The sequence below is a fragment of the Alternaria arbusti genome, assembly GCF_024043155.1.
Source record: "Alternaria arbusti strain BMP 1465 chromosome Unknown scaffold_5, whole genome shotgun sequence".
Classification (NCBI taxonomy): domain Eukaryota; kingdom Fungi; phylum Ascomycota; class Dothideomycetes; order Pleosporales; family Pleosporaceae; genus Alternaria; species Alternaria arbusti.
In genome coordinates, this window is record NW_026249945.1 from 977,276 (window position 1) to 1,004,200 (window position 26,925).

Here is a 26,925-nt window from a genome sequence, read left to right on the forward strand (position 1 = left end):
GAGCAGTACCAGAGCCTCATACTCTCTCGATCAAGACAGAACATGCGTCCCCCCCGGGCCACTCTTTCTCGCGCGCAAGGCGCACCTTCCATTCACCTTCACTCATACGCGACGCACGAGCGTTCCACAAGATCCACCCACCTAGGCAGCGCTTTCCCCACGCGCAAACGCTCGTCAAGCGGTGACGTAAATACACCACCGCGCTCTCACCTCCTCCGTCAAAAAGCTCTTTCCACCGCGCCTCCGCCTGCCTCACACCTCCCTTCCCTTCCCCAACGCAACTCGACCCACGAACAGTTAACCCATCACCATGCGCTTCCTCACCACCATCTTCCTCGTACTCGTCAGCCTCGCCGCTCTCGCAAGCGCGGGCGGCGATAAAAAGAATGACGGCCAAATGAGTTTCGAGGATGTCGTGAAAACATGCGTCTACGAGTGCAAGGAAGGTCCTCACTGCAGGCACTACTGCGAGTGCATGGTCTACAAGATGATCGGCAAGAGTGTCAAGTGTACAACTGATAGTATGTGGGACAGCTGATATCCTGCGGCAGGCAAGGGGTTGTTATTGGGATGTTTTGCTAATACAGATCATAGAGTGCAAGAAGGCTCCTACAGGTTGCGAGAGGTACGGGCTCAGTGGCAAAGTTCGTCGAGACGAAGATACTTCTGCGGCTGTTGATCAAGCTGCGTCCGCGACTGTTGAGCAAGCTTCGTCCGAGACCGCTACTCAAGTTGACCCCGGAACCATCAACTACAACCAAGACGCTCCCGAGGACTTTGTGCAGACTGCTGATGTTAACGGCGACGACAACACCTGCGCAACACAGGGCTGCTCCGAGGCCTTGCCGTATTGCCTCAAGGCGTGCGGCTTTGGTCCCCATTGTGAGGGTTACTGCGCCTGCATGTTGCACTCGAACCCGAAGTCAATCTGCCGCCAACAAGGTACGTGATAAGATTTTCTAGCTCAACGAGAGCTTCATTTCTGTTCTATCTATACTAACTCTACCACAGGCTGCGTCGAGGCTCCTCAAGACTGCGATCAATGGGAGTTCACCGACCACGACATTGCTCTTGCTGGCCCGGAGACTGCCGACTATGAGCAAGTCGCTGCCGCTGCCAACGCTCGGGAGGGAAGCGACGACGACGACGACGTCAACAGCGAACACTGTAAAGCTTGCCGCGATGCCGGGTACGAATGTAGCAAGAAGTGCGGCGCCGACGATATGATCTGCAAGGCTCTATGTCTGTGCGCGAGCACTGCGGAAGACAACTGCGGCAAGTGCAGGTCCGTCGACTGCCCCCGCACTTAAGACGGAACGGTGTCGAGCGTCGATATGAGGGACGATGGTAATTCGGACCACGATGTTGGAAGCTAGATGAGACTGCGGGTTTTCGGGTTCACGTCCGAAACTGGAGGCGGTCTCTGGTCTTCCGCCCAAAATGTATCTCGATCTTCGTGATCTGATATCTAATGACATGCTTCCTTCTCGGTCATCATCTTGTTTCACATGCGTGATGGGTAAAAGTGCGCGGTCGTTCTTGAGGTACCCGTAATAGTCGTTGTGATCGCAGTGAAGCTCATTCGTCTCAGGGTGGTTGGAAGAGCTGGGCCCGAGTATGGAGTCGCATCTCGATGTGTGAGGTCGATGCAACGTGCCGATCTTTCACTTGATGGGCTTCCTCGCGTAGACGACTGTCCCAGGTAGGTACGCATGAGTCCGGTAACTCTTCAACTCCTTGCGCATCTGCGCTAGATGCAGTTGAGCCCGTGCAACAGACCACTGCGTCATGTCAGCTTAATCCACCACACCAACATCAGCAATACTCACACCGCCAACCTGCGTCAACAACCTCAACATAAACCCCTCGACCCCATCCATCAACCTCAACTGATTCCACCTTCCAATATTCTTCAACTTCTTATCCGTAGGCCACCCATTCATCGGCCACTTATACTCCATAACCGTCACATCCACAAACCCCGCTCGCCGTATCCTCTCAGCACTCTCCTCCCAAATCGTAAACGTCTTGCCGAACCGATCGCCCATCTCCACCACCACTTTGCCCCATGTGTGGTAGAAGTGGTCTGGGCCCATTGACCCATCATCGGATGTAGGACATACGGAATGCTCTACGATTTCTATCCAGCCGCCTGGTTTGGTGTGCTTGTAGGCTTGCTGGAAGAAGAAATCCCAATCAGGGATGCAGCCGAAGAGTTCGCGGATGTGGATGAAGTCGAAGTGGTTGGGCGGGAAGGTCCATTCGAGCGAGACGTCGTCGATTTCGAAGTGGCAGTTTGGCGGGACCCATTCGGGTTGGATGGGGGAGAGGTCGGTTCCTGTTACTGTTGCTGAGGGGTATTGGTCTGCCATATCCTGTACATGTATTATTAGCCTGTGTTGGGGGATATGGCTGGGCAGCGTACAATTGCCCATATGCCGGTTCCTGTGCCGCAATCTAATATCGTCTGTGGATTAACCAGCGGCGCAAGATGCAGCTTCTGGTCGAGCGTCAGGAGGTACATGTGGTGCGCGAAATCCAGTATCTCCTTGGCCAGCTCGTCATTTGGTCCCCAGTATGCGCCGTCGCGGTATGCGTGGTACTGGCGTCCATTCTCCATGCGGTGGTGGAGGATGGACGAGGCTAGCGAATCGGTCTCGTCGCCAAGGAGGCTGCCGCTGTCGAAGGCTGAGTCGGACGAGAAGCCAAGGCCATCGTCGTCGTCTACGGGGGACGCTTCGGAGTCTGGTGGCGCTGCGTGGTGTACGGGGGCGTGTTGTTGTGGGTACGAGGAAGAGGAAGGCGCGTCGTCTCCTAGATGCACGGCGCTATCCTGCTGGTGCAAGCCGATGCCCTCGAAAGGCTTCGGAGAAGATGAAGACGCCATGGTGCTGTCGTGAGAGTGCGCGGCGAGGAAGAGTGGGAGATATCGACGCGACGCCCGGAAACGACGGGTTACATATTGGAGAGTTGGAGCCGATGCACTGGGAAGTTGCTGGACGCTGGCCGGCCGCTGACTCTCGTTTGGAGGCGTCTGTCAATGGGCGAGGGGTCTCTGGCAAAGTGGAGCATTGCACCGATGGCGCCGCGTTCGCGCAGCATCCCCGAGTAGATCCAGCGGATCGGTCGTGTGCTCCGGTCGCTGCCATTCGTTGATGCGCGTGTAATGCACGCGCAAAAGGAACGGTGCTGCATCGCCTGCATGGCAGTTAGAGGCGTCGGGGTAAGCGCGTGCTGGCGGCACTCTACCGACGTTGTACGAAGACTCTGGGTGTCCCAGGCAGTCAGGCCATTGGCGAGCCTGCCAACAACGTCGAAAAGGAGGGTGTCGATGAATGCATCTCGTGACTGATGGACTGGCTCATTTGCGGGCCGCAAACGGCGTCATTCCCTTCATCGCCGTTGTCTAATCGGCCCTTTTGGCAGGCGGCACGGGTTGGAGAGGGTGGGCCAAGAGCACCTCTACAGTGGATACTCGAACTTTGTTGTAGAAGACGAAGAACAGGTTGAGAGTATGACCAAAGTCCATCGATGATCTCAGGCGACTTGACATGGAAAAACCAACTGCCGACGGCGAAGCCATTGCGGCGCAGCTTCCTTATATCATCATTGGCTCTGGTAAGCGACGGTGACGCCGCATACATGCTGCACCACACGGTCTGACCAGCTCGCAGGAACCGCTGGACTTGCACTCGCACAGGGGCTCCGCAAAGTATGTACACCGTCTGGGTAATGCAAAAGAGTAGCCTCATTCGAACAACTAGGCGAACATCCCGTGCGTCGTGTTCGAGAAGAACGCTGCCACGCATGGCGAGCGCGACTGGAACATGGGCCTTCACTGGGGCGCGCCAGTCCTGAAAAGCCTCATGCCAGATGGCTGGTGGGACTGCATCCAGAGCGTCCAGGTCGACCCGAATGTCCCCACGAAAGAGCAGGACACGTTGAAGTGGCTGCGAGGCGATACCGGAGCGCTGGTTGCAGCCATCACCTTCGGGCCTTTCTACCGCTTACGGAGGAGCAAGTTGCGCGACTTGTTAATGCAAGGCCTTGACATACACTTCGACAAGCGCTTATACGATGTCTCATACTCACCTGATGATGACTCAGTCACTGCCCATTTCGCCGACGGAACCTCGACGACGGGACGCATGCTGGTTGGCGCGGATGGAGCACGCTCTTCCACCAGGCAGATTCTCCTCGGGAGGGAATTGGGCTCCATCAACCACATACCGTATGCGTGCACGTTTGTCCAGTGCAAGTTTACCGCCGAGCAAGCCCGTTTCTTGCGGTCATTCCACCCGCTGTATCTAGCATGTGCACACCCGAATAACAACTTCGCCTTCTTCGGCATGCATGATGCGCCGGACGAAGATGACCCGGCTTCCTGGACCTTCTTCTACTACATCTCGTGGAGAAGTAGTCTGGAAGAGCAGGAAGCCACAAAGAACTGGACCGGTGCTCAGCGCCTGGCGCAACAAAAAGAATTCGCGAAAGAGTTTTGCGACCCGTGGAGGAGTGCGTTTGAATGGACGCCAGACTGCACGCCGGTGTGGTATCTCGGGCTCACGGACTGGGACCCGGGCATGGAAGGTCATCGCTGGGATAACCATCGCGGCTTAATTACTATGGTGGGCGATGCTGTGCATCCCATGACGTACCAGCGAGGTCAGGGCCTCAATCACTCTGTTACAGACGCTGGGAAGTTGTACGAAGCTATTACTAAGATCCAGGCTGGCGAGGACAGGAAAGCTGCGGTGGATGCGTTTGAAGAGGAGATGATTAGGCGTGGGGGTACGGAGGTTAGGGATGGCACGGCAAATACCATGATGCTTCATGATTGGGAACGCGTTAAGCAGAGTCCGCTTTTCACCAAGGGGATGAAGAAGACCGATGCTTAGGGGTCGGTAGATTTGGTTATCGCGTCGTATGAATGCATCGCGTCGCTGTAATGTATTGTAGCATGAATGAACGGATCTCTAAGCAATCTTGTGATCTGCTTTAATCTTAATAGACGATATCTCATTTCTAAATCTGAAGTCGGTGAAATGAAGCCAAGAAGATACTCAGCAGTATATCACAGTGAGCTGCTAATATATCCGGGCATCGAAGATGCTGACTGATGGTGGCGGGTTAGCGCGACAGTGCACATGCAGTACTCACGGTCCTCGACATCACACGCAGCTTCATTGATCGTTCTCGACACTTGCAGAGACACGATATCGCGCCGCTGACTCTATCGTGACTCTTCGCGATGATGGGGGTTGTTCTTTCTCATGAGCCGTAGACCCCTCATCTGGTGTCCAGGGCTCCGGCGAGATGCCTCGGATAACTTTGTCCCAACACCATGACGTCGGCCATCCTCGGTCCTAGCTGCGCGATGCGCGACAACGCTCGACATCTACTGTCGTTCTATTCTTGATAGCTAACACTACGAACAATTCCTCGAATAGTGTACTAACCAGCTCAAATTACCTCACCCCGCCTTCCAGTGTTAGAGATCCCGCCCCCAAACGAAGATGACCTCCCCTTCCGAATTTCACGGCTGGCTGGGCCACGATAAGAATGCCGCGCAGGGTAATATGACATGGTCGTCCTTCCAACCTAAGCCCTTCAACGCCATCGACATCGACATCAAAGTCTCCCATTGCGGCATCTGCGGCACCGACATCCACACCCTGCGATCTGGCTGGGGCGCAACCCACTATCCCGTATGCGTCGGCCATGAAATCGTCGGAAACGTCGTGCGTGTGGGAGACAAAGTCAAGAACCTGCGCTTAGGCGACCGAGTTGGCGTTGGCGCGCAGGCGTTCAGCTGCTTGAAGGACGACTGCGAGGAATGTAGCGCGGGCATTGAGCAGCATTGTCCGAAGATGGTGGGCACATATAATGCGAAGTACCCCGATGGAAGCTGGAGCATGGGCGGATATGCAGACTACGTTCGTGTGCCTGCTCATTTCGCTATCAAGATACCCGCTGGGTTGAAGAGCGAAGAAGCAGCGCCTATGATGTGCGGCGGCATCACCGTCTATGCGCCGCTGAAGAACAACGGCGCGGGTCCAGGGAAGAAGGTAGGAATTGTAGGGCTGGGAGGTCTAGGCCATTTCGGCGTCTTGTTCGCGAAAGCACTCGGCTGCGAGAAGGTTGTCGCGATAAGCCGACGGAGGAACAAAGTCGACGACGCAAAAGCTATGGGCGCCACAGATTACATCGCGACGTCCGAAGACGACAAGTGGGCGCGCAACCACAGCCGAACCCTCGACCTCATCATCAGCACAGTCTCTTCTCCAGACATGCCGCTCGAGTCTTATCTCCGACTTCTCCGTACAGGCGGTTCATTCATTCAGGTCGGCGCACCAGAAGACAAGCTCCCTCAAATCGCTGCGTTTGGTCTCATTGGCAAAGGATGCAAGATCGGGGGTAGTCAGATTGGCAGTCCCAAGGAGATTGAGGAGATGCTTCAGTTTGCGGCTGACAAGGGGATTAAGCCGTGGGTGCAGAAGCGCAATATGAAGGATGCGAATAAGAGTGTGGTTGATATGGAGGAGGGACACGCACGGTATCGCTATGTTCTTGTGAATGCGGACCATGGGGATAGGGCGAAGATGTGAGCGCAGAGGCGTGCAATCACGTTGTTCTATTTCAACCAGTACTATTCACATTTGACAGCCAGCAGAGCGACTCTGACATCAACGCAGTCAAGTTTCGTGCTTGACATATCATATCCGCTTGCTCTTGTCGTTGTTTGTTCCCTAAACCAGATTGTCTCACAGACGGCCGTCTTCTCAAACCCTTTCCCTTATCTCACACTCAACAGCCCATTTTCACAATGCGCAACAGAACTAGCCTCGCACCGCCCCTGCATTATCTCATTATTCGCAACGTGCAAGTGATACATCGCCTCCTGGCTCACACGCAAGCCGCACCTCGACCCATCAACCAAACCACAGCCCCTTCTCCCATAATGCGCTCTTCCTCCCTGGCTCGCATCAGAATCCCACCCAGGGTACCGAATCCGCCCCAATCCACCTCACCAAGCCGCGCAATAAAGCAATGCGCGCGACAATCCCTCTCTTATCTATACTACCTTCACACATTTCTTATGTCTTGGTTTACGAAGACAAAGACAGCGCCGAACGCATCCAAGCCGCCCACAGCATCCAAAGCACCCAAAGCGCACATCGCCGGCATGCACATCACACGCGATCAAGCGAAACGCCTCATGGAAGTCTGCACAACACTCGAAGACATGATTGAAAAACAAACCAAAGACATATATTGCATTCACGGCGCCTCGGAATCGTACGCGTCGTCCACGTTGAGACGCATCAAGAAACAACAAGAGGACATCTTGAAGACGCTCGAGGATCTCATATATAGTTCCAAGGGCTACAAAGATGACGCAGCTTGCGTGGAAGAGTTTTACGATGCGCATTGCAGTATGAGGAGGATAGAGATGAGGTGTGAACACCAATCCAAATATCCCTGTAGGGATTGGAGGACTGCGGCGGAGAGGTATTGGCCGTTGATCGCGGGGCGGTATGAACTCCTTTTGGAACTTGTTGCAATTCTGAAGCGGGAGATTGGGGATGCGATTAAAGACGAAAGAATGTGGGCTGGAGAAACGGTCAAGCGGAACCATCGCATGGGTCTTGAGTGCGTGGAATCGGCACTGAACCGCGGACCTCGAAGTAAGCCCACGCCTACATCCGGGTACGTATCGCTCAAGGACAAACACGTCACCTTCTCTGAAACAGTGTTCTGGCGAAAGTTCAATAGCGCAGCCCCACCAGAGGAGCTAGACAGACTGGCCTCAAATACAGGTCTTCACAAAGAAGAGTTTACCACGAGCCTGGCTAGAAGGGGGCGCAGGTCAACGAAGAGCTTTAAGAAGAGGAAAGTGGAGAACAAGGGGTGGGATTCAATGTTCAAGACGGATTGGTGGAGTGTAGGGTTGGAGCCTTGGGGGCCGGCGAAAACTAATGAGGAAGAGGCGACGGAGGAGGATATAGAGAGATTGGAAAAAGAGATGAATAAAGAAATAAGACAGCAGCTAGCGACACAACCATGGTAGGGGACGGAGAGTATGGACAGATGAGGAGATATCAAGGAACAGGTGTGCATCAAGGGGGGAGAACACAATGTATGATGAACAGTCTCATTCTGCACATCCGTACATTCATCTCCAACATCCGCGGAGAACTTACCACTAAGCACGAATATACTCATTGTACAACAATTCCAGTACCGACAAGCCACTCCAAACAGCAGCAACAATACAGGTTGCTCGCAAGACTTTGTAAGAGAACCGCCAGATCCTACGAGATACCCAGTACCACTTTGGAACATCTTTCCAGCTCCTGCGCCGCCAGACCACACTGAAACAGCTAGTCCCACCCTCTCTATCACGCCGAGTCTGCATGTCCCATAGACGCAAGGGATACTCGAAGTCCTCGCCATACTGAAGCCAAGGCTCGGGTATAATACCAAATCGTGATGCAACCCGCGTATCCTGGGGAACATTGTACCAGCGAAGACTAATATACCTAATACTAGACCGATTTGTCTTCTCGCACAACTTGTCGTACTCTGGAATAGTATGTGCGCCTAGGGCCAGGATATATCGACACAGGTCCATGTGCGTGTCGCAGTACAGGTCGTACATGGCAAGTTGCGACCTGTAATTCCGCGGCCAGTTGTTACTAAAGTTGACGATGACGGTGGTAATCCAGGACCAGTGCCAGGGAATGAAATTCGGCAGATTGATGGTACTTGCCGTGGGGTCCAGTGATGGGAGGCGGAGTACGATCTTTGATCTTTGGGATGAATCGCGGGCGGACGTGAGGATGCGTATGTTGTGGATGGCGAGGAAAGTTTGGAGTTGGGTGTATTCTTTGGATATGTGTTTCTTTGCTTCGTGCTTCCATTCTTTGCGGATGAGGTGACATGTTTGCAAGAAACCGGAATATGAGGCGAAAGAGGTGTTGACTGGCGAGATGTGGTTGTAGATGTGGATGCGAATCTCGGCTGGCAAGGCCAGGAAGGCGATTGTGGGCATGAAGAAGCTTGACGGTGTGTAGTAGCTCTTGTGGTTGCTACGATCGAGGGAGCTGTTGAGAGGACCTTCGAGTACTTAGTAACTACCTGATAAGTGTGGAGGGCTAGTGCACGGACGAGGCGAGACCGTGAAGGCAACTGTTCGTCCGATTGCTCGAAATATTTCCCAGAGGCAGCCCTAGAGCCCAAGTGAATAGCATTCTGTCTGTGCTGAGATACAACCGGGAAATAAATACAGCAAAGCTGGCGATGGGTAAGTTGTTCAAGAAGCTTTCAGCCGCCCTGGCTACCTGCGCTGAACCTTAGTGTATACCTTGGTCGGCTTGTTGAACCAGTAGTTATGCGTCTCCCATTCCTTCTCTGGTTCGAGGAGCTCAAGGTCGAAGTCGCGTAGAAGTTGCGGTATCACTTTGTACATCTCACACAGCGAGATCTTCCTATCATTAGCAACCTTCAGTAGACCCTCAAGCTTCAACTTACATTCTTTCCAATACATGTGCGCGACCCACCACCAAACTGCGGCATCGGTTAGTACCTGGGAAGACAGGGTAATAATCATACTCGTACCTGCAGCATGTATCTCTCCATCCTTGCAGCGTCTACGCCAAGCCATCGTTCAGGTACGAACTCGTCCACATCATCACCGAAGATGTTCTCATCGCGTTGTACCACCGCGGCGTTCATGCCGACTCGAGTACCGGAAGGAAACCATTCGCCAGCGATCATGCATCCGCCTTCGGGCACGTGACGAGGTAGTGTCATACCCACGCTTGGGTGGAGTCGCATACCCTCTTTGCAGCAGGCCATTAGGTATGGTAGTCCGACTGCCTCATGGTACTGGATGATTGGGCTGAGTAGGCCGGCTTGTGCAGCTTCATCTATCTCGGAAGTGAGCTTGACGTAGGCGGACGGGGTACGCATAAGATAGTAGATAATAGCGGTGATGGCTGCTGCGGTGGTGTCGGAGCCGGCAATGCTAGGGAGCGTTAGTGCGCCGATGACATACGGTAAAGAAGAACCCACAAAGCTCCATAAACTTCAGCCTTTATCTCAGTCATGCCAAAATCCTTGTCGGTACCCTTTTGGTGCATGATGTTGAAGAAGCTTTGTAGCATATCTTCGCAGTCATCGGCTTTGCCGCGCTCGATGCGCCGTTTCCGCTCCGTGACGCATGCTTCGGATGCCTCTTCGATGTGTTTCAGAGCTTTTAGAGCCTTGAATACACGTGGTATCAATGCGCCGCTGATAAGTACAATTGGTCGTAAGTACGCTGGTGAAGCGCAGGCAACGGCGATGAACGGGATCAACAGGTCCAAGGAGTGGATGTAGCCGCCATAGTCATGAGCATTCTTCATGAAGCCAAACATGCGACTAAAGAATAGTTGTCCAATGACGTCGAAGGCGTACCTAGATTCCAAGTCAGTTCTCGCATATATGAGGTTTACTGTATAATGTCTTACCATTGAACCCAAGTCGACATGTCAAGCGTACTGCCTTTCGTTGCACCCTCGCTTAGCTTGTCGACAAGCATCTGTACACATTTGTCGACACTTTCCTCCATCCGCAGTATATTGGACATGGAATAGAGAGAGTTCACGATCCTGCGCCTCTCGGCGTGTTGACGCTCGTCGAGGTTCGTAAAGGCATCTGGGTATCTTGACCAGGTTGATCGGAATGGGAGGTAGAAGTCGGTCTGTACGACGTCAGCATCAGTGGCGCCTCTCAGAATCATTTGCGTACCTTGGTGAACCCTGTATGTGTTGCATATATGGTCTTGATTGCTTCAGGGTCCGCTATCGCAACCTCATTCGGGGCTATCCGAACGATGGGTCCTATGCTGGTCAATACCGCGAAAAGCTTGGCGAGTAGGGCAGTAGCTTCATACCAAATCGCTCATGAAGCCTTCGTTGTGTCTCCTCCGAGTTTCCTCGTGCAACATCGAAGATGTGCCAGAACCGCGTGATCGAAGCAAAGAACGGCCCGGGGTGTTTGGCTAGCGGGTGTATATGTCTGGCATAGAAGACCCATATTAGCAGGTAAGTAAGAAGGGAGATCACAATGAGAGCCACGAGAGGCATTGACTGGGTAGAGAGCAGCAGCTGTTGAGACATATTAGAAAAGCCTTGAGATAAGGACGACATGATCAGCCCCAGGTAACTCTGGAGAGCATGTGGTGCGTCCTCTGGCGCTTTATCCTGTAGGTTCCCAGGATCTGATCATACCAGGTTGACTCAGAGGACCTGTAGACAACCAGGTGTGTACACGGCTCCAAGTTTCTTGGCCGACACCGGGGCTGAGACCATTACTGCGGTGGCATTCGCGCTTCTACGTCGCTCCAGCACATCAACATCGTCGCCTGCTGCAGATCGTTCCACAATCACAATCGCATTGGTTGCGTAGCGAGATAAGAACTACTACTGTGCAGAGCAGTGGAACAGTCCCCCAGGCTGGGAGTCCGCATCGTCCTGTTCTGAACCTGTTCACTAAATCAAGTTAGGCCTCTCAAGGTTTCAGGCGTAAGAATAATCGTATCGACGAGATAAGTGGCGCATCCCTTGCTCTTGTAATGGACCGTGATTGCTGAAGTCGACTCCACCAACATTGGGGGTGGCTTCTGACATCAGCAGCACTCAGCGGCAGACTTTGTCACCATCGTATCCGAGAGACCTGTATGGTAGAAGTCGTTTTCTAGCTAGACCAGGCATCCGGAAGCGACATCAAAAAGATCTGGTGAGCCTTCCAGGTGGAGACGCGGTCGCGCCATCCAACAGATCATCGTAGCATGGGTAAGCCGGCACGGCACGGCTCTGCGACCGGGAAGGATGTTGCAGGCCGATGCAGCTTCCAGAAACCGAGATACGGCATAGATATCAGTGGGCGGCACGATGTGATGTGATGTGATGTTTGAAGGTGCACGACAGCTGCCCAGCCCTGGAGGTGGGCAGCAGGCGTCGCTGTATTGCTAACCGAATTCGGTCTCGGCCTCACATAACACGTCGTCATTGAGCGAGCTCGCGGTGCTTGAGCTTACCCGGCAAGCGCGAACAGTTGGCGCAGTACATACTACATAGATACAACTTTATGTTTATCTACATCTTTACTCAAATGAACCCCATGCGGGGGAGATGCAATGCTTAGCACAAGTACCGCCATAACCGTCGCCTCTTATCCCTGCCAACGCGTCACTCGTCATATCACCTACCACGCATCGCTATACAACCCCCTATACTCCTCACGAACGCGTGATGATGCTGCTTCCGCGATACTACGACTCGTCATTGTGTAGAGCCAGTCCCAATCGCCTAACGCTCCCAACACTTACGGCCCGTGGTCAAGGCTGTTTGCGGATTCCGCTGCGTGCTGAGGAACATGCGCACCGTGTTCATGACCGGAAAGAGTTGTTAAAGGGATGTTGTCTGATGGCTGTGGCGCAGTGTCGGAAGAGGCAGAGCTACTCGCGCCATCCGATGGATGTTGAGGATCACGCGTAACCATCGATGCTCCTATGCCGGAATCGCCGGTTGACGGTGTCGAAGTGCCAGATGATGAGTTTGGTGAGGTACGCCCCTGTTCGACCAACCCATCTGAATCGGCTGGTCCAGCACCCTCATTTCTTGTCACCAACCACTCGGTGAAGACTTTGAATAGCTGCCACGCCGCCTGCAAGAGCACCAAGTCGGAAATGATGATCGAAAGGACCAGATCACCCGTGGACTTTAACTGTGGCACCTGGCAATAGTATTGCTGCATGATGACGGACGGAACAAAGCCAAGAGGGCCACTGGTCGAGCGCTGGGCGTCGAAGGGAACGCGCTCCGGGCCGAATCGATCGGTTGACAGGTACTCGTGTATAGTGGTAAAGTTCGCCGTAAAATACTCAAGTGCTGTCTCATTGGCGAGGATGTTTGGCGTCTCGACCTGTCCCAAGTCCGCGAGGACAGTCGAGTAGGCTGCTTTGGCTAGCATGTCAACCGGTACCCATATGTTGGGATAGACGCTTCGGTTGTTGAGATCGCCCATAGTGGTTGAATCTTCGTTACCACTGCCAGGCCAAATGTTCTTGAAGCCGATGCCGTTATCCCTGGCCACGATGAAGCGGTAGTTGGGGGTGAAGAAGTCTATGTCGGCAATATCGTCTACTGATTCCGTGGGCATGAGATACACCATGCCCTTCTCGATGGCTTGTTGGCCCTCATTGAGCTTCTTCTTGCGATATTGTTGCATGAACCAGGTCGTGTAGCCCCAGTAGTTAGACATGAGCGACTCGCCCCACCACAGGCTCGCGCGCGTCTGCTTGTTATGGGTGAGGAATTCTCTACCCGAGGAGCGACCCTTCATCCGCGAAAGCGTTGTCGGTGATGGAACGTGGTTGTACGTTTGCGTCAGGTTGAAGAAGACAGTACCTAACGGACTCGAGATCTGGCATGTGGCATACGTTCGGACTGCAGTGTTCCATCCGGCGTAACGGATCTGGTTGGTCGCTTCGTCCAAGGCTTGGAACTGAATCCCGATCGAGACAATAGAACAATTCTCTAAGATGTTGTTCTGATATGTTAAGGACGGCAGTTCGTTTTCCTGCGTGTCTTGCTCAGTCCAGACAGCTTCGAGTGTGTATGAGAGCGCAGTCTGGTTCGTGAAGAAGGTTGCGTGCTTAGAGAGGTCCGCGGGCATGCACTTGGGTTGTATCCTATACGTACGGGTACAAAGTCAGATCAGTCAGTCAAGTGGTGTTAGATGTGAGTCGAGCATGTCAAAGACATAGCGACCTTTACTCGGATGGAACGTACTTGTTGGTGAGGATATTCCAGGATGGCCAGCCATCTTGCGATCGCTGGGTGATGGTCGCGTTAGGGTCGAATGTTCTCTCCAAGACTAGGTCAAAACCGCTAATGGCGACGTTGATGTATGTGAATAGTGCTGTCAAGCAGAGTCCGCCAACAACGACAACTGGTGTATACCACCGGTACGGATAAGGTCGTACCACAGGGTAAGCAAAGCGTGCCTGATGGGGTTGTGGCATTGTCGTGAATAGTCTGATTTGAATCTTGAAGGGAGCGTGACAGATGGTGGCGGCAAGACGTATGTAAGAGGGTAGGTATCTTTTATATTTGCGCAACATTCAGCATGCCGGAGATGCCTAAGTGATTTGGGCGAATGAGCTCCACGCAATGCGACAAGTAGCCGGACGAATTCAACAGGCAGAAATGAGGCGTCCAGATTGACGATATCGTGCAATGTTACACAGCAGCCACGCCTGAAGGCTGACAGCGGGAGGCTGGACAATTCTCTCATGATGACGACGCGACATAACAAAGGGGATATGTCCATTCACTTAGTGAACGTTGCGTTCGAGTGTATGATCAAGCAGATATCTAGAGAGCTCGTAGCCATCCACAAGGGCTGATAGATGCACCACGCAATTTGTTTGTAGTATCAGATCGAGAAGAGCTCAACATACGAGGCACTTCCGAGCAGCGTCATTCAGATGTCAGTGGGAGACTGGCAAGTTGCCTTGTGTTCCTCGAGATGCAGTTTTTCGCGCAGAACCCACCCAAGAACAGGTTTTTATCGTGGGCTGTGCTGGTGGAGACCGTGGCCGTGGTACGTGACACAAACTCGGCCCCGGAGTGGAATGTCTTGGAAGGTGTCACAAACCAAGCGGAGTGGGCTATGCTGCGCAGACCCGAAACACGGAAGGCAAATGATAGGATAGGAGAGCAGCGGGACAAATAAGTCATGTGGAAGCTGGTGGCAAGTATAATGCGGTGATACTGTGAGCAAGGTTTCTTGACATGACACTGCATAACGTGACGTGCCAACTCCATGTATGAAGCAAACATCATCGTGATGCTTGCTCCAGGAGAACGCCTGAAGCTCTGAGGGACATAACCCCGCAAGGGTATGTACCAAAACACCAGAGAAAATCTCGGGAAACAACACTGCCACCGCTTCGCCGCCAACTCCTTCAAGCTGTACCACATCCCCTTCTACGCATCCGCCCACCCCTCCTCCCTCCCTACCACCTTCTCAATCTCCTTAACCACCTCCTTCAACGGCTTCAAAATCCTCCTCTGATAAATCACTACAATACACTCCACATCCCACATCTCCACCTCCCCATTCTTCCCAAGCTGATATTTACCCAACAGCCCAAGCCCCTCCGCAACATCCCCAACAGGCCCCTGCGCAGACCTAAACTTCTGCACCGCGCGCGACCCATCCTGGTAGATACTCTGGCTCTTCCTTACAAACAACTCGATAGCTTTATTCCGCTCGATCAGCGACATCAAGCCCAAGTCATGGAACGCCTCCACCTGGGCGTCGATATGCGACTTCACGGCTTTCAGCAGAGTCAAAGTTGGGTTGGCGTCAGAGCGTGTCATGACGGTGCCGTAGATGTTTGTTACTTGGCGGGCAAGGCGTTTCTGTAGCTGGAGATGATGTTTTTTTGATGCTAGCGTTTCGAAATCGGGTTCGGAGTCGTAAGCGAAGTCGGTTTGGGGTGCGGTGGCGTTGGCCATGCGGCCTTTGAGGTAGAAGGATGTGAAGCCTGGCATTGTGGGTGGATTATGGATTGAAGTTTGGGTGGTGTGGTGGTTGAGGAGAGCAGATGGGGTGAACGCTTGGTGAGGCTCAGAGACCGAGTCGTTATATAGGTTGAGGGGAGCGTTAGTGGCAAGTATCGAGGTTCTGGTTCCTGCTTGTCGCTTGCATGCAGCAGTGAGTTTGCGCTGTGCATGAACGACTGCGTACTTCGAAGTCACAGTGGTTTCCACTTCACAAGGAGTGAAAGTCATGAGATGGGCAATGAACGCAAAGATCTGTGTTGATCTTCCAGGCTTCGCGCTCGAGCTTCTAGTCTTCGCGGGATACTTTAGGTGTGTACATCATTGGGTTAGTAAGTCGATAACGGTGGTTTGCCAGGGCTGTTCGTCGGAACGGTCGTCTCCATACTCGACCACGGTAGCCAAGGAGATCTAGGTTGGTGAGGCTATATGGGACTGCAAAGAGTCATCGCTTACGATGGTAGTCAAAATTAAAGAGCAATGTATACCTAGGATGTGATCATAATACATTGAGTGTACATAATCATTGTGTCCTCTTGATGCTGTCTACAATACCAGCACGTACAAATCCAGCCTTGCAGCCGCAGAGAAAACAGTCTCATCCCACGATGAGAATGATGACCGCGAGAACCGCAGCTATACTGACGCCGGTTGCCGGTTCAATGGCAGCGATAATGCCGATTGCAAGGACGGTTGCTGCCAAGCTATACTTTATGACAGGGTCAGATGCTGCGTAAGGACATCCACGTGTATGGCAGTATGTAGCAACGCTGTCTACTGTCCAGTCGGCTGTAAGGGATGGGACAGTTTGGTGGCGAGGGTAGGCTAGACTCAATGCATGGAGTCTTTGCAGTCTGCGCCTGGATGCGCGCATGGCGCTGCATTTACAAGCGGCTGTGGATAAGTGGACTGTTTTCATGGTGGAGTTGATAAGTTTTGGAGTTGTCGTTGTGGGTGCTTGAGATCTGAATCGAGTGCTGTAGACGGTATGAAAGACTAGACGAAAGAAGCAAATGTTAATGTTGTAGGCTGTTCACAGTGCAAATTCGCAGTATGGTGTAACTGAACGCCGATGAGGGGTGCATGCACAATGTTTGGTAGTACTTGGAGAGACGTACCAGGCCGTGATACCTGTAATACCACTTGGTATCGTTGTTAGCAGGTCAACTTGAGGCGTGGAAGGATGATGGTTCGACGTCACAATGTACAAAGTGAAGAGTGGCGGCATCTTGTCATTCTGGATTGAATGAAAGTGGAATGTATTGATGAGAAGCCCCGAGCAGCAAAACAATGTCGGGATAAGTGTCGCAAACGATAGCTTTTCGTTCTCAGTGAGGCACAAAATGTCCCATCTAGATCTTGTCATACTTGCCCTTTTTACCAACCTTAGACTGTCGCTGTCGACCCATGGAAATGCATTCTCAAGTCAAATATCGATACTCTCCGGACCAGTGGGATTGCTATACTTGGTCAAATGAACTGGAACAGCTCAGGAGCCGCCTGGGAGTGAACGGAGAGCAATCCTGGTGCGTTGAAGGGCCGCTTTCGCCATGTTATCCAGTTCTCTCGAGGCGTCATCCAAAAGCTGCATGCAACGGTACAGAAATCCACGAGTGTACTATCGAAGCCGATCCTCTGTCCGAGAAGTCAGCTTTATGGGCCCGTGACCATCTTGTTCAACTTTTCCAACTCACGCATTTTGTTCAGCTCGTCCAGGATTAACTGGAGCTCGTCCTCGTCCATGTTCAGCGAGGGAATGAGGGTGGTGGCCTCTTCTGCGGTGTCTGGGGTAAGCGTTCCTAGCAACCTTGTCAGCACCACGTCCATTCCCTTCCGATTCGTGTATTACCAAGCAGTGCCTTCTCGACAACGGAGATCTCGGGGTGGGCATCGAAGAGGGCAGCGATCGAGTGCAGACTGTCTTCCTCCTTGTAGCGGGCGAAGTTGTCTAGGTAGTCGAGAAACTGTGTGATGGTTCTGCTGCAGTCAGTCCTGGCTCTTTCCTTGACGCTTCCCATGTGTCGCGTCTTCTTGAGGCGACTCACATGCTGTCGTTGTATATCCTGTCGCGTAGCGGGTTGTTCTCGGGATCTTTCTTCTTCCGGGCCTCGTGGACGGCTGTGACGACGGCGCGCGCTTCGGAGACGGAGAGGGCGTGGACGTCTTCAAAGTCGCCCAGCTTGATCTCAGAGCCCATCTCCTCCTCTTGCTGCACCGGGGGCTTCGGGCGCGAAACTAGCCTCGGGGCCTTGAAGACGGGTGGCTCCTGCCTCTGGGGCGGCGCGTGTTCTCCCTCTCCTTCCATGGCGAAGGGGTGTAAGGGTATGTGGTAGGCTGGTAAACGACGGTAGGCAAAGGTATAGACGCGGTCGGTGAGTTGTGATGGTCTTTGTTGGATATGCGCAGGTTCTTCGGGCGGTGCGCGGGCTCGGTCCTGCTAGTAAAAGCGGCGGAGCTAGAGTGAGGGCGGGTGAGAGCGAGTGAGACGTGTAGGATAGCAGTGACGACGGACGTGCCTTCCAACCGCAAACAACAGCCTCACCAGGTGGAAGTCGCGACTGTCGAGATCTCAAATGCCAAGACTCTCCGAAAGCGCTAGCAGCACCCATGAACCTTGAAACGAACAGCCTTCCCCGCCCGGCGCGCTGACTTTCATCGGCCTGCAGACGGCCTGCAGTGCGTTATGCTCCAGGAATAGCCTGCCATGTACCGAGGATGCTGAGGGAAATATCTCGTGTGTGCGCTGGACGTATAATATCTTGTGTAACGTCTTCACAACCCACCAGCTAGCCGCATGCGCACCGGCAGCGCTGAACAAGTGCATAATGGCATACTAATGCCGGCTCTCTTAGAGGGCTAAAATAAGCTCAAGGGGTCCCAAGGCGCCGATGCTGCTGCCGGCCATCTGCCTGTACATCGCAATCAGCGTGCACCAAAGCGGCTAGCGCCGCCTGCAACATGCAGTCCACTCCTCGAACATTGACCACAGCCGCAGTGACACAGGAACAACCACCAGCCTCACACCCCAAGCCGCCTCCTGCGAATTTTCCGCCAAGCGACCACTGATTGCGCTTTTGCGAGTTGCATGTCCGGTGCTGCTGCCTCTTGTTACTTGCCTTGCCCGCCCTGACCGCGTTTCATCCACCGCTCAGGGTCCTCGTCCTATGCCCCCCATAGCACGCCGGGCCTAATTCACCACACGCCTGCTCCTCCGCGGCGACCGCATGCCGTCCGAGTTGCTTTTGCGCCCATTGTACATAGCATCCCTTACACCCAGCCCAGCCCGCCCTGCCAGACGCCGCGCATTGCTAGACAGAGCGCGCTCGCCAACGCATCGCCGCCCTTCTACCCTTGGCCACCTCCCCGGGTAGATCCACCGCGACTCGACACCCCTCGTCCGCGGCACCTCCTACCAACGCCGCAGCTCATCCGACAAACGTACTCTGACAAACCCGTCCCTGCCAACTCTCGCCTCCCTGTCGCGCGCCCCTCCCACCTCGGCTACGCCACGCACCCGTTCCGGACCCTGCATCGAAGTGGAGGATTGTCGAAGCTGGCGTAACTGGACATGGGAACACCGGCGGAGGGACCGCCTCCGATGGATCATCAGGGCGCCCAGTCACAGTACAACTACGATCCGCGCAACAATGGCCTCTCCAGACGCGCCACCGACGAGGCCGCATCCTCGTCAACCAGTCTTGCGCCCTACGACCGCACCAACTACCCCCCGCGATCGTCGACCGACCCGGGGGACCAGAACCAGCCCGTCGCCAAACCCAAGCGAAGCGGGAAGATATGTGGAAAATGTGGGGAAGGACTGACTGGACAATTTGTGCGAGCCTTGGGCGACACCTACCATTTGGAATGCTTTACTTGTCACGTAAGACACCCATGTTGTTTTCTGAATTGGAGGAGCTGGGCATTCGCACGTCCGTTGCTCTTCAGCGACAGGATCGCGCGCATCGCTGTTCTGGATGGACTGCTCCAATTGTCTCGAGCGCCATAATTCTCTACATAGCATCTCTGATCACAGTGCTGACCTGCCTTCTAGGACTGCGGTAAAATCGTTGCCTCCAAGTTTTTCCCCGTACCCGACAAGCCACCCGGCCAGTACCCCCTCTGCGAAACCGACTATTTCCGACGTCTTGATCTGCTCTGCTTCGAATGCGGGCAGGCCTTGCGCGGCTCATACATCACAGCGTTAGACCGGAAATACCACATTGAGCACTTTACCTGTTCCGTGTGTCCTACCGTTTTCGGCGCCTCGGACAGCTACTACGAGCACGCGGGCAGCGTCTACTGTCACTACCACTACTCCACCAAATTCGCCCAGCGGTGTAACGGCTGTCAGACATCAATTCTGAAGCAGTTCGTTGAGATCTTCCGAAATGGTCAGAACCAGCATTGGCATCCGGAATGCTACATGATCCACAAGTACTGGAATGTCAGGCTTCATTCTACAGGCCAACCTGTCATCGAGCGATTGCAGGATGCCGATGGCGACGCGACAGATGAGGTGCGCGAGAGCGTCCGCCAACAGGAAGAAGAGATCGAAGCCAAAGTCAACTGGATCTGGAAGACCTTGTCGGCTTTCGAGGAAAAGTCCGCGACCTGCATCTCCGACATGCTCCTGCACGTCAGTAACGGTGCTTACGTCGACGGTGTCATGGCCGCCAAAAAGTTCATTGTGCACGTCGAACTGCTTTTCGCGGCCGCCGACGCGCTCGATGCGCAATTGATCGTCAGGACACCCAAGGGATTGACCTATTCGCGCGAATCAAAGCTACTTTGTAAGAAAGTGGTAGCCTTCTTCGCGCTTCTTACCCAGTCCCAGGGTACTGGCGTGCGACGACTGGGCGTGACCCAAGAATTGCTGTCCCTGGTTACTGGCTTAGCCCACTACCTCAAGCTCCTCATCCGCATATGCCTGCAGGGTTCTCTAAAATTAGAGCGCGAGACCCGGAGCTCTACCGGTTTGACCAACTTCCTTACCCAAGTAAACTCACTCGATGCGCGGTTGGAGGACGAGGCCCAAAGAGACCAGGCGGCTGAGTCCGCGCGGCTTGTCCCAAGATGGGCCGACGCATGTCCAATATGCGATGCCCAGGTTGAAGACAAGTGTTTACACCTGAACAACATGTCGTACAATTACAGCTGCATGGTTTGCCGGGGATGCAATGCCGACTTGCGCCACAGCCCTCAGAGCGCTTATTGGAGTAAATCGAAGCGAAGCATCTTCTGTCCGGCATGTGCAGCAGCGCAGCCAGACGCCGAGAACGGTTTTGAGCAGGTCACCAAGCTGCGCCAATATGTGCACCTACTAAACGTGGCGCATGCGCGTCTTATGGCAACCCTACGATCCAGTGGCGCATTGCCACACACTTCAGGTAAGAATAACTCTCCGTAACAGATCACCTCGTCACCACACATCTTGACACTCCGACTCAGATTTCTGGAGCCGCTTCCGAGATTACATTCGTCCAACTAATGACTTGTAGATGATCCCAACCTGGCAGGCTATGATTCCACACAGGGACATCGCCTTGGGGATGACCCGCCGCATTTGCGACCGGACACACGATCAAAGTCGTATGGAGGGACATCAGCAACAGACAGTCAAAACAGCAACAACGCCGCCTACGAGCAATCCATGTCTGACATCAAGCGCCTACGATCGACACGACTTGACAAGCACCTATCCAACACGATGAAACGTGCGCGCGCATCACGAATCATCGACGGTCCTGAGGGTCTCGAAGGAGAAGGACAAATGCGAGGAGGAATGCAAATCGTTCAGGAACGCGAGCTAGGGGGCGACGCCGACGCTGTAACACTCGCTGTGAACTCTCTCGCTTTAGACGACATTGCTCGCATGGCTGCGTTGGAGCAGCAACGAGAGCAACGTCCAAATGCATTCCGCGCTGGTGGAAGCGCACTACTGGGACGAGAAGATCAACCGAAGCTGCAGAATGGCCATCGTCGCGACTTCTCTGGCGCCCAGGATCTACAACAGATGACCGAAGGTCGCTCACGAACCTACTTCTCGGAGCTGTCGCCACTTGAATACTTCAAGCTGAAGGGCCTTGCAGTACTCCAGCTTGGTCTCTTGCTCGACGACAATCAGTACAACCAGGGCGATCTGCTCGATCTCATCGAGTCGAAGAAAAACAACTTCTGGGGCAAGATCGGGTTCGGCAAAGCGTTCAAGGCCGACAAAAGCAAGCCGAAGAAGGGCGTTACAGGAGTCGAGAAGCCAGTTTCCGACAAAGCAACTTTCCGACAGTCGCTTGAGTACCTCGTGGAAAAGTATGGTGATGAGTGCACGGAAGGTGTAGGACCGGGCGCTCTCAAAGTTCCAGCTTTGCTTCAGGATTGTATCACTGCGATGAGAAGTATGGACATGTCCATCGAGGGTGTGTTCAGGAAGAACGGCAACCTCAAAGCTCTGCGCGAACTCGAGGAAGAGATTGACGCTCACGGTGTTCAGAAGGTCGACCTAAATACCAAGAACCCGGTCATACTCGCCAACCTCCTGAAGCGCTTCCTCAGGTTGATGCCTGAGCCGGTATTGACATTGAAGCTATATAGGCTGTTCATGGTGGCTAATGGTAAGTCGCTTAATTTTACCCGCCGTGCTTGACTAACAGTAACAGACATTGAGGATGAGGCACAAAGAAAGAAGGTCTTGCATCTCGTGCTTTGCCTACTGCCCAAGGCCCACCGTGACACAATGGAAGTCCTGTTCTGCTTCCTGAACTGGGTTTCATCATTCCACACTGTGGATGAAGAGACAGGCAACAAGATGGACACCTGGAACATCGCCACCGTTATGGCTCCCAACATTCTGCGAGAGAGCAACGACAAAGAAGTCAAGAGCGTGGATCAAGGCGCGGTCAAGGTCGTGTTTGATCTCATCGAAAACAACGATGAGTTCTCCGAGGTATGTTGCTCCGCCATACTACCAATCCACTTTCATACTAACGTCAACAGGTGCCTCCCGAGATCATGGAACTACTCAGCGATGAAGTGTCCGACATGAGCGCAAAGGAAATCATGCGCCAATGGGAGCAGCGGGGGAAGAACCCTCTGTCAGCTCCTACGCCATCACCCAGAGACCAAACCGGCACAGCTTCCAGGAAAGACCAGCGCAATTCGCCCCAAGTTACGACGGCGGACAACAACCCCTCGGCTCAAGCTGGCGAAGCATCCGTTCGCCAGATCCCCGGCGGGGGTGCTCAACCTATGGGCAGCAATCAGCACAGCCCCACACCAGGGTACGACCGAAATACACCCAACCCGGCATTCGCCCAGAATCCCCAAGCTTCGTCCGACGGCCACCGCACTGCATCGCCTCATCGGCACAGCTACCGCTCGCCCGGCTTCCAAAAACATACACAGATTGGCACCGCGGGCGCTGGATGAGGCACGACCACTCTCTTTTTGGAACCCTCCCGGAGTACAAGGCGTTGATTGCATGCAACCATCTATGCATGGCTTGAGCGAAAAGCATTCAATGAGCGGCGAATTCTATTCTATACCCCTGGCCAGAGTCTACGTTATGACATCTAGACTGGCCAGTCCATCTTCTCACGCATCGGCTTGGCATAAGTTTGACGAACCTGTTTGATTGCATTGTAGGCATCCTGCGCTTGCGCGATGCGTACTGGAAGGAACAACATTTTTGCTGCAGCATTGGTACGGGCGTTTTCTGGGTAATCACATTGTGCCATATACGATCTTGGCATTGTTTACTGGTGGCGCGATTATGCGCGTGCGAATGCGGAGTGCTTTGTAGAGGTGGTGTTTGAGAGTGTGAAGAGTACTACGGATTGGGATGGGTGGACTTGCATGGCCGAGCTGCATGGAAGCTGCATAGGCTGCTGCAGTAGAAGTCGAGCCAAAGGTGGAGATAATGTACGAAGTCGCGCGATGTAGTCTTCAGAGACTTGCGTTGCCTACTGTTGGTAGATGGCTTTAGAAGCCGGTGTAGGTATCTGATCATTCTCCCACTCTCTACGTCATCTTTCGTCTTGTTTACGGTGCGAGGGACGCGCTTTCCTCCTCATCTTCACCGTGCTTGGCACTTGCCGCTCGCTAGCACTCACCTTCATGAAGCTTCCCTCACGTCCTCCGCAGTGGAACCTCACTTTACTGCGTGTTTTCTTCCTTCCCTCAATTTTCTCACGCAGGCGCCGCATTCGCTGCGTGCTGCCCAAGGTCATCGCTTTGCAGCACTACCTGCCTTATGGGAGGCTTCAGACGGTAGCTCTCTTCGCCCGCATCAGCCGGTGCTTGTACCTGTATCACGCGTCGCGCGCACGATGGATCCCGCCACTACCAAGGTCATACTTGGGCTCCATCGCGAGGACCTGAACGCCGCCCTTCAGAGCCTGTCCAAGACCAGCCCTGACGACCGCGAAGGGGCCGCTTTCGCCGCGTTCCGCAATCAGCTACTAGGGGAGTGGAACAAGTTACACGATGCAGTCTTTACGCTCATCATCGTTCGGGAGGACAGCGCTGTCCGAGAGGCCTTTACGCAGCACTCGAGTGAAGCGCAGCAGGTTGATCGTGAGTATAAGCGTTTTGACCATGGTACATGAATTCATACTAACACTATGAAGGTAACTACGAGATGGCTTGCAAGTTTGCAGGTCTGCCGGTGCCTCAACGCCCTGCGGTAACGAACGATCACGGAACACACAGAATCGCAGCAGACAAGCAGATCGAAGACGTAAACGGCAAGACGCTCGCTCAAGAAGCTTCCCGCTTCAGTTCCGTTGGGACGCAAACCGCACCTACCAAAACCAAGCCTCCTGCCGGAAATAGCTGGTGGCCCGCCTTGTCACTGAACAGTTTCAAGCGTGCGCGCGTTGATGATGCGGATAATGAAGACAAAAACTCACCTACACCATCTACGCATGAACCTACACTCAAGAAACGGGCTGCCTACGACGAGCCAGCAACACTTAGGGAGGAATATGACGGGCGAACCAAGCGAATCAAGCTTGGGCCAGAGGCCTGCACTACTCCTACCAATGCTACCGCCAATGTCGCCTCGCCAAACACCATTGGTCAGGAAGATCATGGCCTCCCTGCAGCGGGACCCGGCACTATCATTTCCCGCAAATGTTCTGCGTGCTTGGACATGCACCCCGTCCGAGACACCATCCAGCTTCAATGCAAAAGCACTGGCGATGCTGAGGCTCATGCATACTGCCGCGATTGTCTCATTCACCTATTCGAAACTTGCATCACAGATTCTTCGCAATTCCCACCACGATGCTGTAATCAGATATTACCGGTCTTTGCCTGCATCCCTTATTTGCCGCCCACGCTCTTCGCTCGGTTTATAGCCAAGAGAGAAGAGCTGGAGACGCCAAACCGAACGTATTGCAGTAACGGTCTCTGCTCAAGATGGATCAGACCTGTCAACATCGTAGCGAACGTCGCGACATGCCCAACATGCATCCACAAAACCTGCGAGACTTGCAAACGTGGGCAGCATGAAGGTCTCTGTCAGGCCGATATGGACGTGAAGAAGCTCATGGATGTGGCTAAGGAGAAGCAATGGCAGACTTGCCCTAATTGCAACGAGATGGTAGAGCTCAAGGGTGGCTGTCTTCACATCACGTACGTACCTACGTCCGTTGCACCTCTGATACGTTCAACTGACTTTTTAGATGCCGCTGCCAACACCACTTCTGCTACCGGTGCCAGGCGCCATGGCGTACATGCAATTGCGGAAAGAATGCGCGCCGCATTGCTGATACACCAGTACCCGCCAACATTGCCGCTCCAAACGTTGTCAATCCTGCGAATATGGCACCGCCCGTACCAACGTTCTTTGCTGCATCAGTGGCCGCCAACAATTCTCCCATCTACCCTGCAAATCCCGCTCACGTCGTACCTTCTCCTGTCCCACCGTTTGGCTTTGCACCCGCAGTGTATGCCCCAGTACCAAACGCTCCCGTCTTTCAGCCTCAACTGCATGTTCCAGTACAGTTTCAACCCTTCGGTCAGCATCCGCAGCAACACCATCCTCGAGCCGATGACCACGAGTTTAGGCGATTGTATTGGAACAAGGGCGTCGATACCAAATGCGATTACTGTAAGAACCAGGACCGCTGGGTCCATGGCTGTAACTTTAGAGGATGTGATGTGCGGGTTTGTTGGAAATGCACGAAGCGTTACCATCCCAACTCCACTACAACCTGAAAGCCGCCTTCTAAATTCCGAGCGCAACACATGTCAGGCGGAGAGTTTCAGTCTACATGTTGCTCACAGCTAGGTCGTATACTACCTGTATAGATAGCTAGCTATCTGAACGCACATGCATGGCACTCTCCAGAAAGCATGTGTATAAATACAGCATAGCATAGTAGTTAGTCGACATCGGATCTCAATTCCGCTAATGCAACTCTCACTTCACAAAACTCTATTTCTTGACCGCAACAACAAACAACCTCGGGTATCCCAAAAGCACCTTCCCATCCACCAATTCCGGATACTCGCCTTTCAGCCCCTTCTCATACTCCTCCAGAAATGCTTTCTTCGCCTCTTCTCCTTCAATTCTATTCAAATAAGGCTGCAACCCTGTTCCCTTGACCCACTCCACGATCGCGCCCGCATCCTTTAGCACATGCATATACTTTGTCCTCCACACATTTACCAAACGCGCCTCCCCAACCAAGGCATTGTAAAACGCACTCGGCTCTTCAATAGGATCCAAATCCGGCCTTGTCGTGTCTTTCAAATCTCCAATTTGCGTATCCGCGAAGGAGTCCGACCACGCTTTCCCTGATTGCAACGCCGTCTCGCGCATCATCCGGTGCGACGGCTCGTGGTAGTTATCCGGGACCTGGATAGCTAGCACGCTTCCGCTCTTCAGCGAAGAAAACAGGCGTGCGAGCGTGGGTATGCGTTCGGAAGACCGGAGCCAGTGGAATACCGCGTTGCTGAAAAGTACATCCACCTCCCCATCCGCTTTGAACGTCGCTAGATCCCCTCGCATGAAATCCACACTGTCTTTCCCTTCGAACTCCGCGTTTGCCTTCTTCAGCATATCAGGACTGCTATCCATACCCGTGATGCGCGCTGAGGGAAACGCATCGAGGAGGACTTTTGTACTATTTCCGGGTCCGCAGCCTAGATCGTAGATACGCGGGGTTGAGCTAGTGATATTGGGTTGGATTTGAGAGACGAGGTCGTAGACGGCGCGGAGGCGCTCGTTGTTGAATTTGAGGTATTGGGTTGCGGACCAGTCTTTCTTTGGTGGGGGTTCTGTTGACATTTTCGCGGTTGTTGC

At 53.6% G+C, this 26,925-nt stretch overlaps 13 protein-coding genes across 13 annotated transcripts; 6 read left to right on the forward strand and 7 right to left on the reverse strand.

Annotated features, from left to right (window-relative positions):
• Window positions 1-310: 310 nt before the first annotated feature.
• J4E86_004847 (uncharacterized protein) lies at window positions 311-1,310 on the forward strand (the record flags this gene model as incomplete). The annotated part of the gene is made up of 3 exons (XM_051445384.1): window positions 311-521; window positions 595-942; window positions 1,012-1,310. 3 exons carry the CDS (start codon window positions 311-313, stop codon window positions 1,308-1,310), a joined length of 858 nt encoding a protein of 285 aa, XP_051303481.1.
• Window positions 1,311-1,664: 354 nt separating this feature from the next.
• Window positions 1,665-2,887, reverse strand: J4E86_004848 (uncharacterized protein; the record flags this gene model as incomplete). Its single annotated transcript, XM_051445385.1, has 3 exons — window positions 1,665-1,781; window positions 1,830-2,375; window positions 2,426-2,887. The coding sequence occupies 3 exons, from the start codon at window positions 2,885-2,887 to the stop codon at window positions 1,665-1,667; spliced, it is 1,125 nt and encodes a 374-aa protein (XP_051303482.1).
• A 664-nt stretch (window positions 2,888-3,551) lies between these two features.
• Window positions 3,552-4,898, forward strand: J4E86_004849 (uncharacterized protein; the record flags this gene model as incomplete). Its single annotated transcript, XM_051445386.1, has 3 exons — window positions 3,552-3,618; window positions 3,675-3,712; window positions 3,765-4,898. The coding sequence occupies 3 exons, from the start codon at window positions 3,552-3,554 to the stop codon at window positions 4,896-4,898; spliced, it is 1,239 nt and encodes a 412-aa protein (XP_051303483.1).
• A 618-nt stretch (window positions 4,899-5,516) lies between these two features.
• Window positions 5,517-6,608, forward strand: J4E86_004850 (uncharacterized protein; the record flags this gene model as incomplete). Its single annotated transcript, XM_051445387.1, has 1 exon — window positions 5,517-6,608. One exon carries the CDS (start codon window positions 5,517-5,519, stop codon window positions 6,606-6,608), a length of 1,092 nt encoding a protein of 363 aa, XP_051303484.1.
• A 578-nt stretch (window positions 6,609-7,186) lies between these two features.
• J4E86_004851 (uncharacterized protein) lies at window positions 7,187-8,071 on the forward strand (the record flags this gene model as incomplete). The annotated part of the gene is made up of 2 exons (XM_051445388.1): window positions 7,187-7,458; window positions 7,489-8,071. 2 exons carry the CDS (start codon window positions 7,187-7,189, stop codon window positions 8,069-8,071), a joined length of 855 nt encoding a protein of 284 aa, XP_051303485.1.
• A 478-nt stretch (window positions 8,072-8,549) lies between these two features.
• J4E86_004852 (uncharacterized protein) lies at window positions 8,550-9,055 on the reverse strand (the record flags this gene model as incomplete). The annotated part of the gene is made up of 2 exons (XM_051445389.1): window positions 8,550-8,586; window positions 8,661-9,055. The coding sequence occupies 2 exons, from the start codon at window positions 9,053-9,055 to the stop codon at window positions 8,550-8,552; spliced, it is 432 nt and encodes a 143-aa protein (XP_051303486.1).
• A 285-nt stretch (window positions 9,056-9,340) lies between these two features.
• J4E86_004853 (uncharacterized protein) lies at window positions 9,341-10,993 on the reverse strand (the record flags this gene model as incomplete). The annotated part of the gene is made up of 6 exons (XM_051445390.1): window positions 9,341-9,487; window positions 9,535-9,570; window positions 9,622-10,030; window positions 10,078-10,461; window positions 10,515-10,747; window positions 10,940-10,993. The coding sequence occupies 6 exons, from the start codon at window positions 10,991-10,993 to the stop codon at window positions 9,341-9,343; spliced, it is 1,263 nt and encodes a 420-aa protein (XP_051303487.1).
• A 1,379-nt stretch (window positions 10,994-12,372) lies between these two features.
• On the reverse strand, window positions 12,373-14,074 carry J4E86_004854 (uncharacterized protein; the record flags this gene model as incomplete). The annotated part of the gene is made up of 2 exons (XM_051445391.1): window positions 12,373-13,741; window positions 13,842-14,074. The coding sequence occupies 2 exons, from the start codon at window positions 14,072-14,074 to the stop codon at window positions 12,373-12,375; spliced, it is 1,602 nt and encodes a 533-aa protein (XP_051303488.1).
• A 967-nt stretch (window positions 14,075-15,041) lies between these two features.
• On the reverse strand, window positions 15,042-15,611 carry J4E86_004855 (uncharacterized protein; the record flags this gene model as incomplete). The annotated part of the gene is made up of 1 exon (XM_051445392.1): window positions 15,042-15,611. One exon carries the CDS (start codon window positions 15,609-15,611, stop codon window positions 15,042-15,044), a length of 570 nt encoding a protein of 189 aa, XP_051303489.1.
• Window positions 15,612-17,273: 1,662 nt separating this feature from the next.
• Window positions 17,274-17,925, reverse strand: J4E86_004856 (uncharacterized protein; the record flags this gene model as incomplete). Its single annotated transcript, XM_051445393.1, has 3 exons — window positions 17,274-17,419; window positions 17,470-17,597; window positions 17,666-17,925. The coding sequence occupies 3 exons, from the start codon at window positions 17,923-17,925 to the stop codon at window positions 17,274-17,276; spliced, it is 534 nt and encodes a 177-aa protein (XP_051303490.1).
• A 1,263-nt stretch (window positions 17,926-19,188) lies between these two features.
• J4E86_004857 (uncharacterized protein) lies at window positions 19,189-23,042 on the forward strand (the record flags this gene model as incomplete). The annotated part of the gene is made up of 5 exons (XM_051445394.1): window positions 19,189-19,500; window positions 19,672-21,007; window positions 21,119-22,228; window positions 22,274-22,560; window positions 22,611-23,042. The coding sequence occupies 5 exons, from the start codon at window positions 19,189-19,191 to the stop codon at window positions 23,040-23,042; spliced, it is 3,477 nt and encodes a 1,158-aa protein (XP_051303491.1).
• Window positions 23,043-23,941: 899 nt separating this feature from the next.
• Window positions 23,942-25,387, forward strand: J4E86_004858 (uncharacterized protein; the record flags this gene model as incomplete). The annotated part of the gene is made up of 4 exons (XM_051445395.1): window positions 23,942-24,188; window positions 24,242-24,691; window positions 25,130-25,254; window positions 25,301-25,387. The coding sequence occupies 4 exons, from the start codon at window positions 23,942-23,944 to the stop codon at window positions 25,385-25,387; spliced, it is 909 nt and encodes a 302-aa protein (XP_051303492.1).
• A 668-nt stretch (window positions 25,388-26,055) lies between these two features.
• On the reverse strand, window positions 26,056-26,910 carry J4E86_004859 (uncharacterized protein; the record flags this gene model as incomplete). The annotated part of the gene is made up of 1 exon (XM_051445396.1): window positions 26,056-26,910. One exon carries the CDS (start codon window positions 26,908-26,910, stop codon window positions 26,056-26,058), a length of 855 nt encoding a protein of 284 aa, XP_051303493.1.
• Window positions 26,911-26,925: the final 15 nt, after the last annotated feature.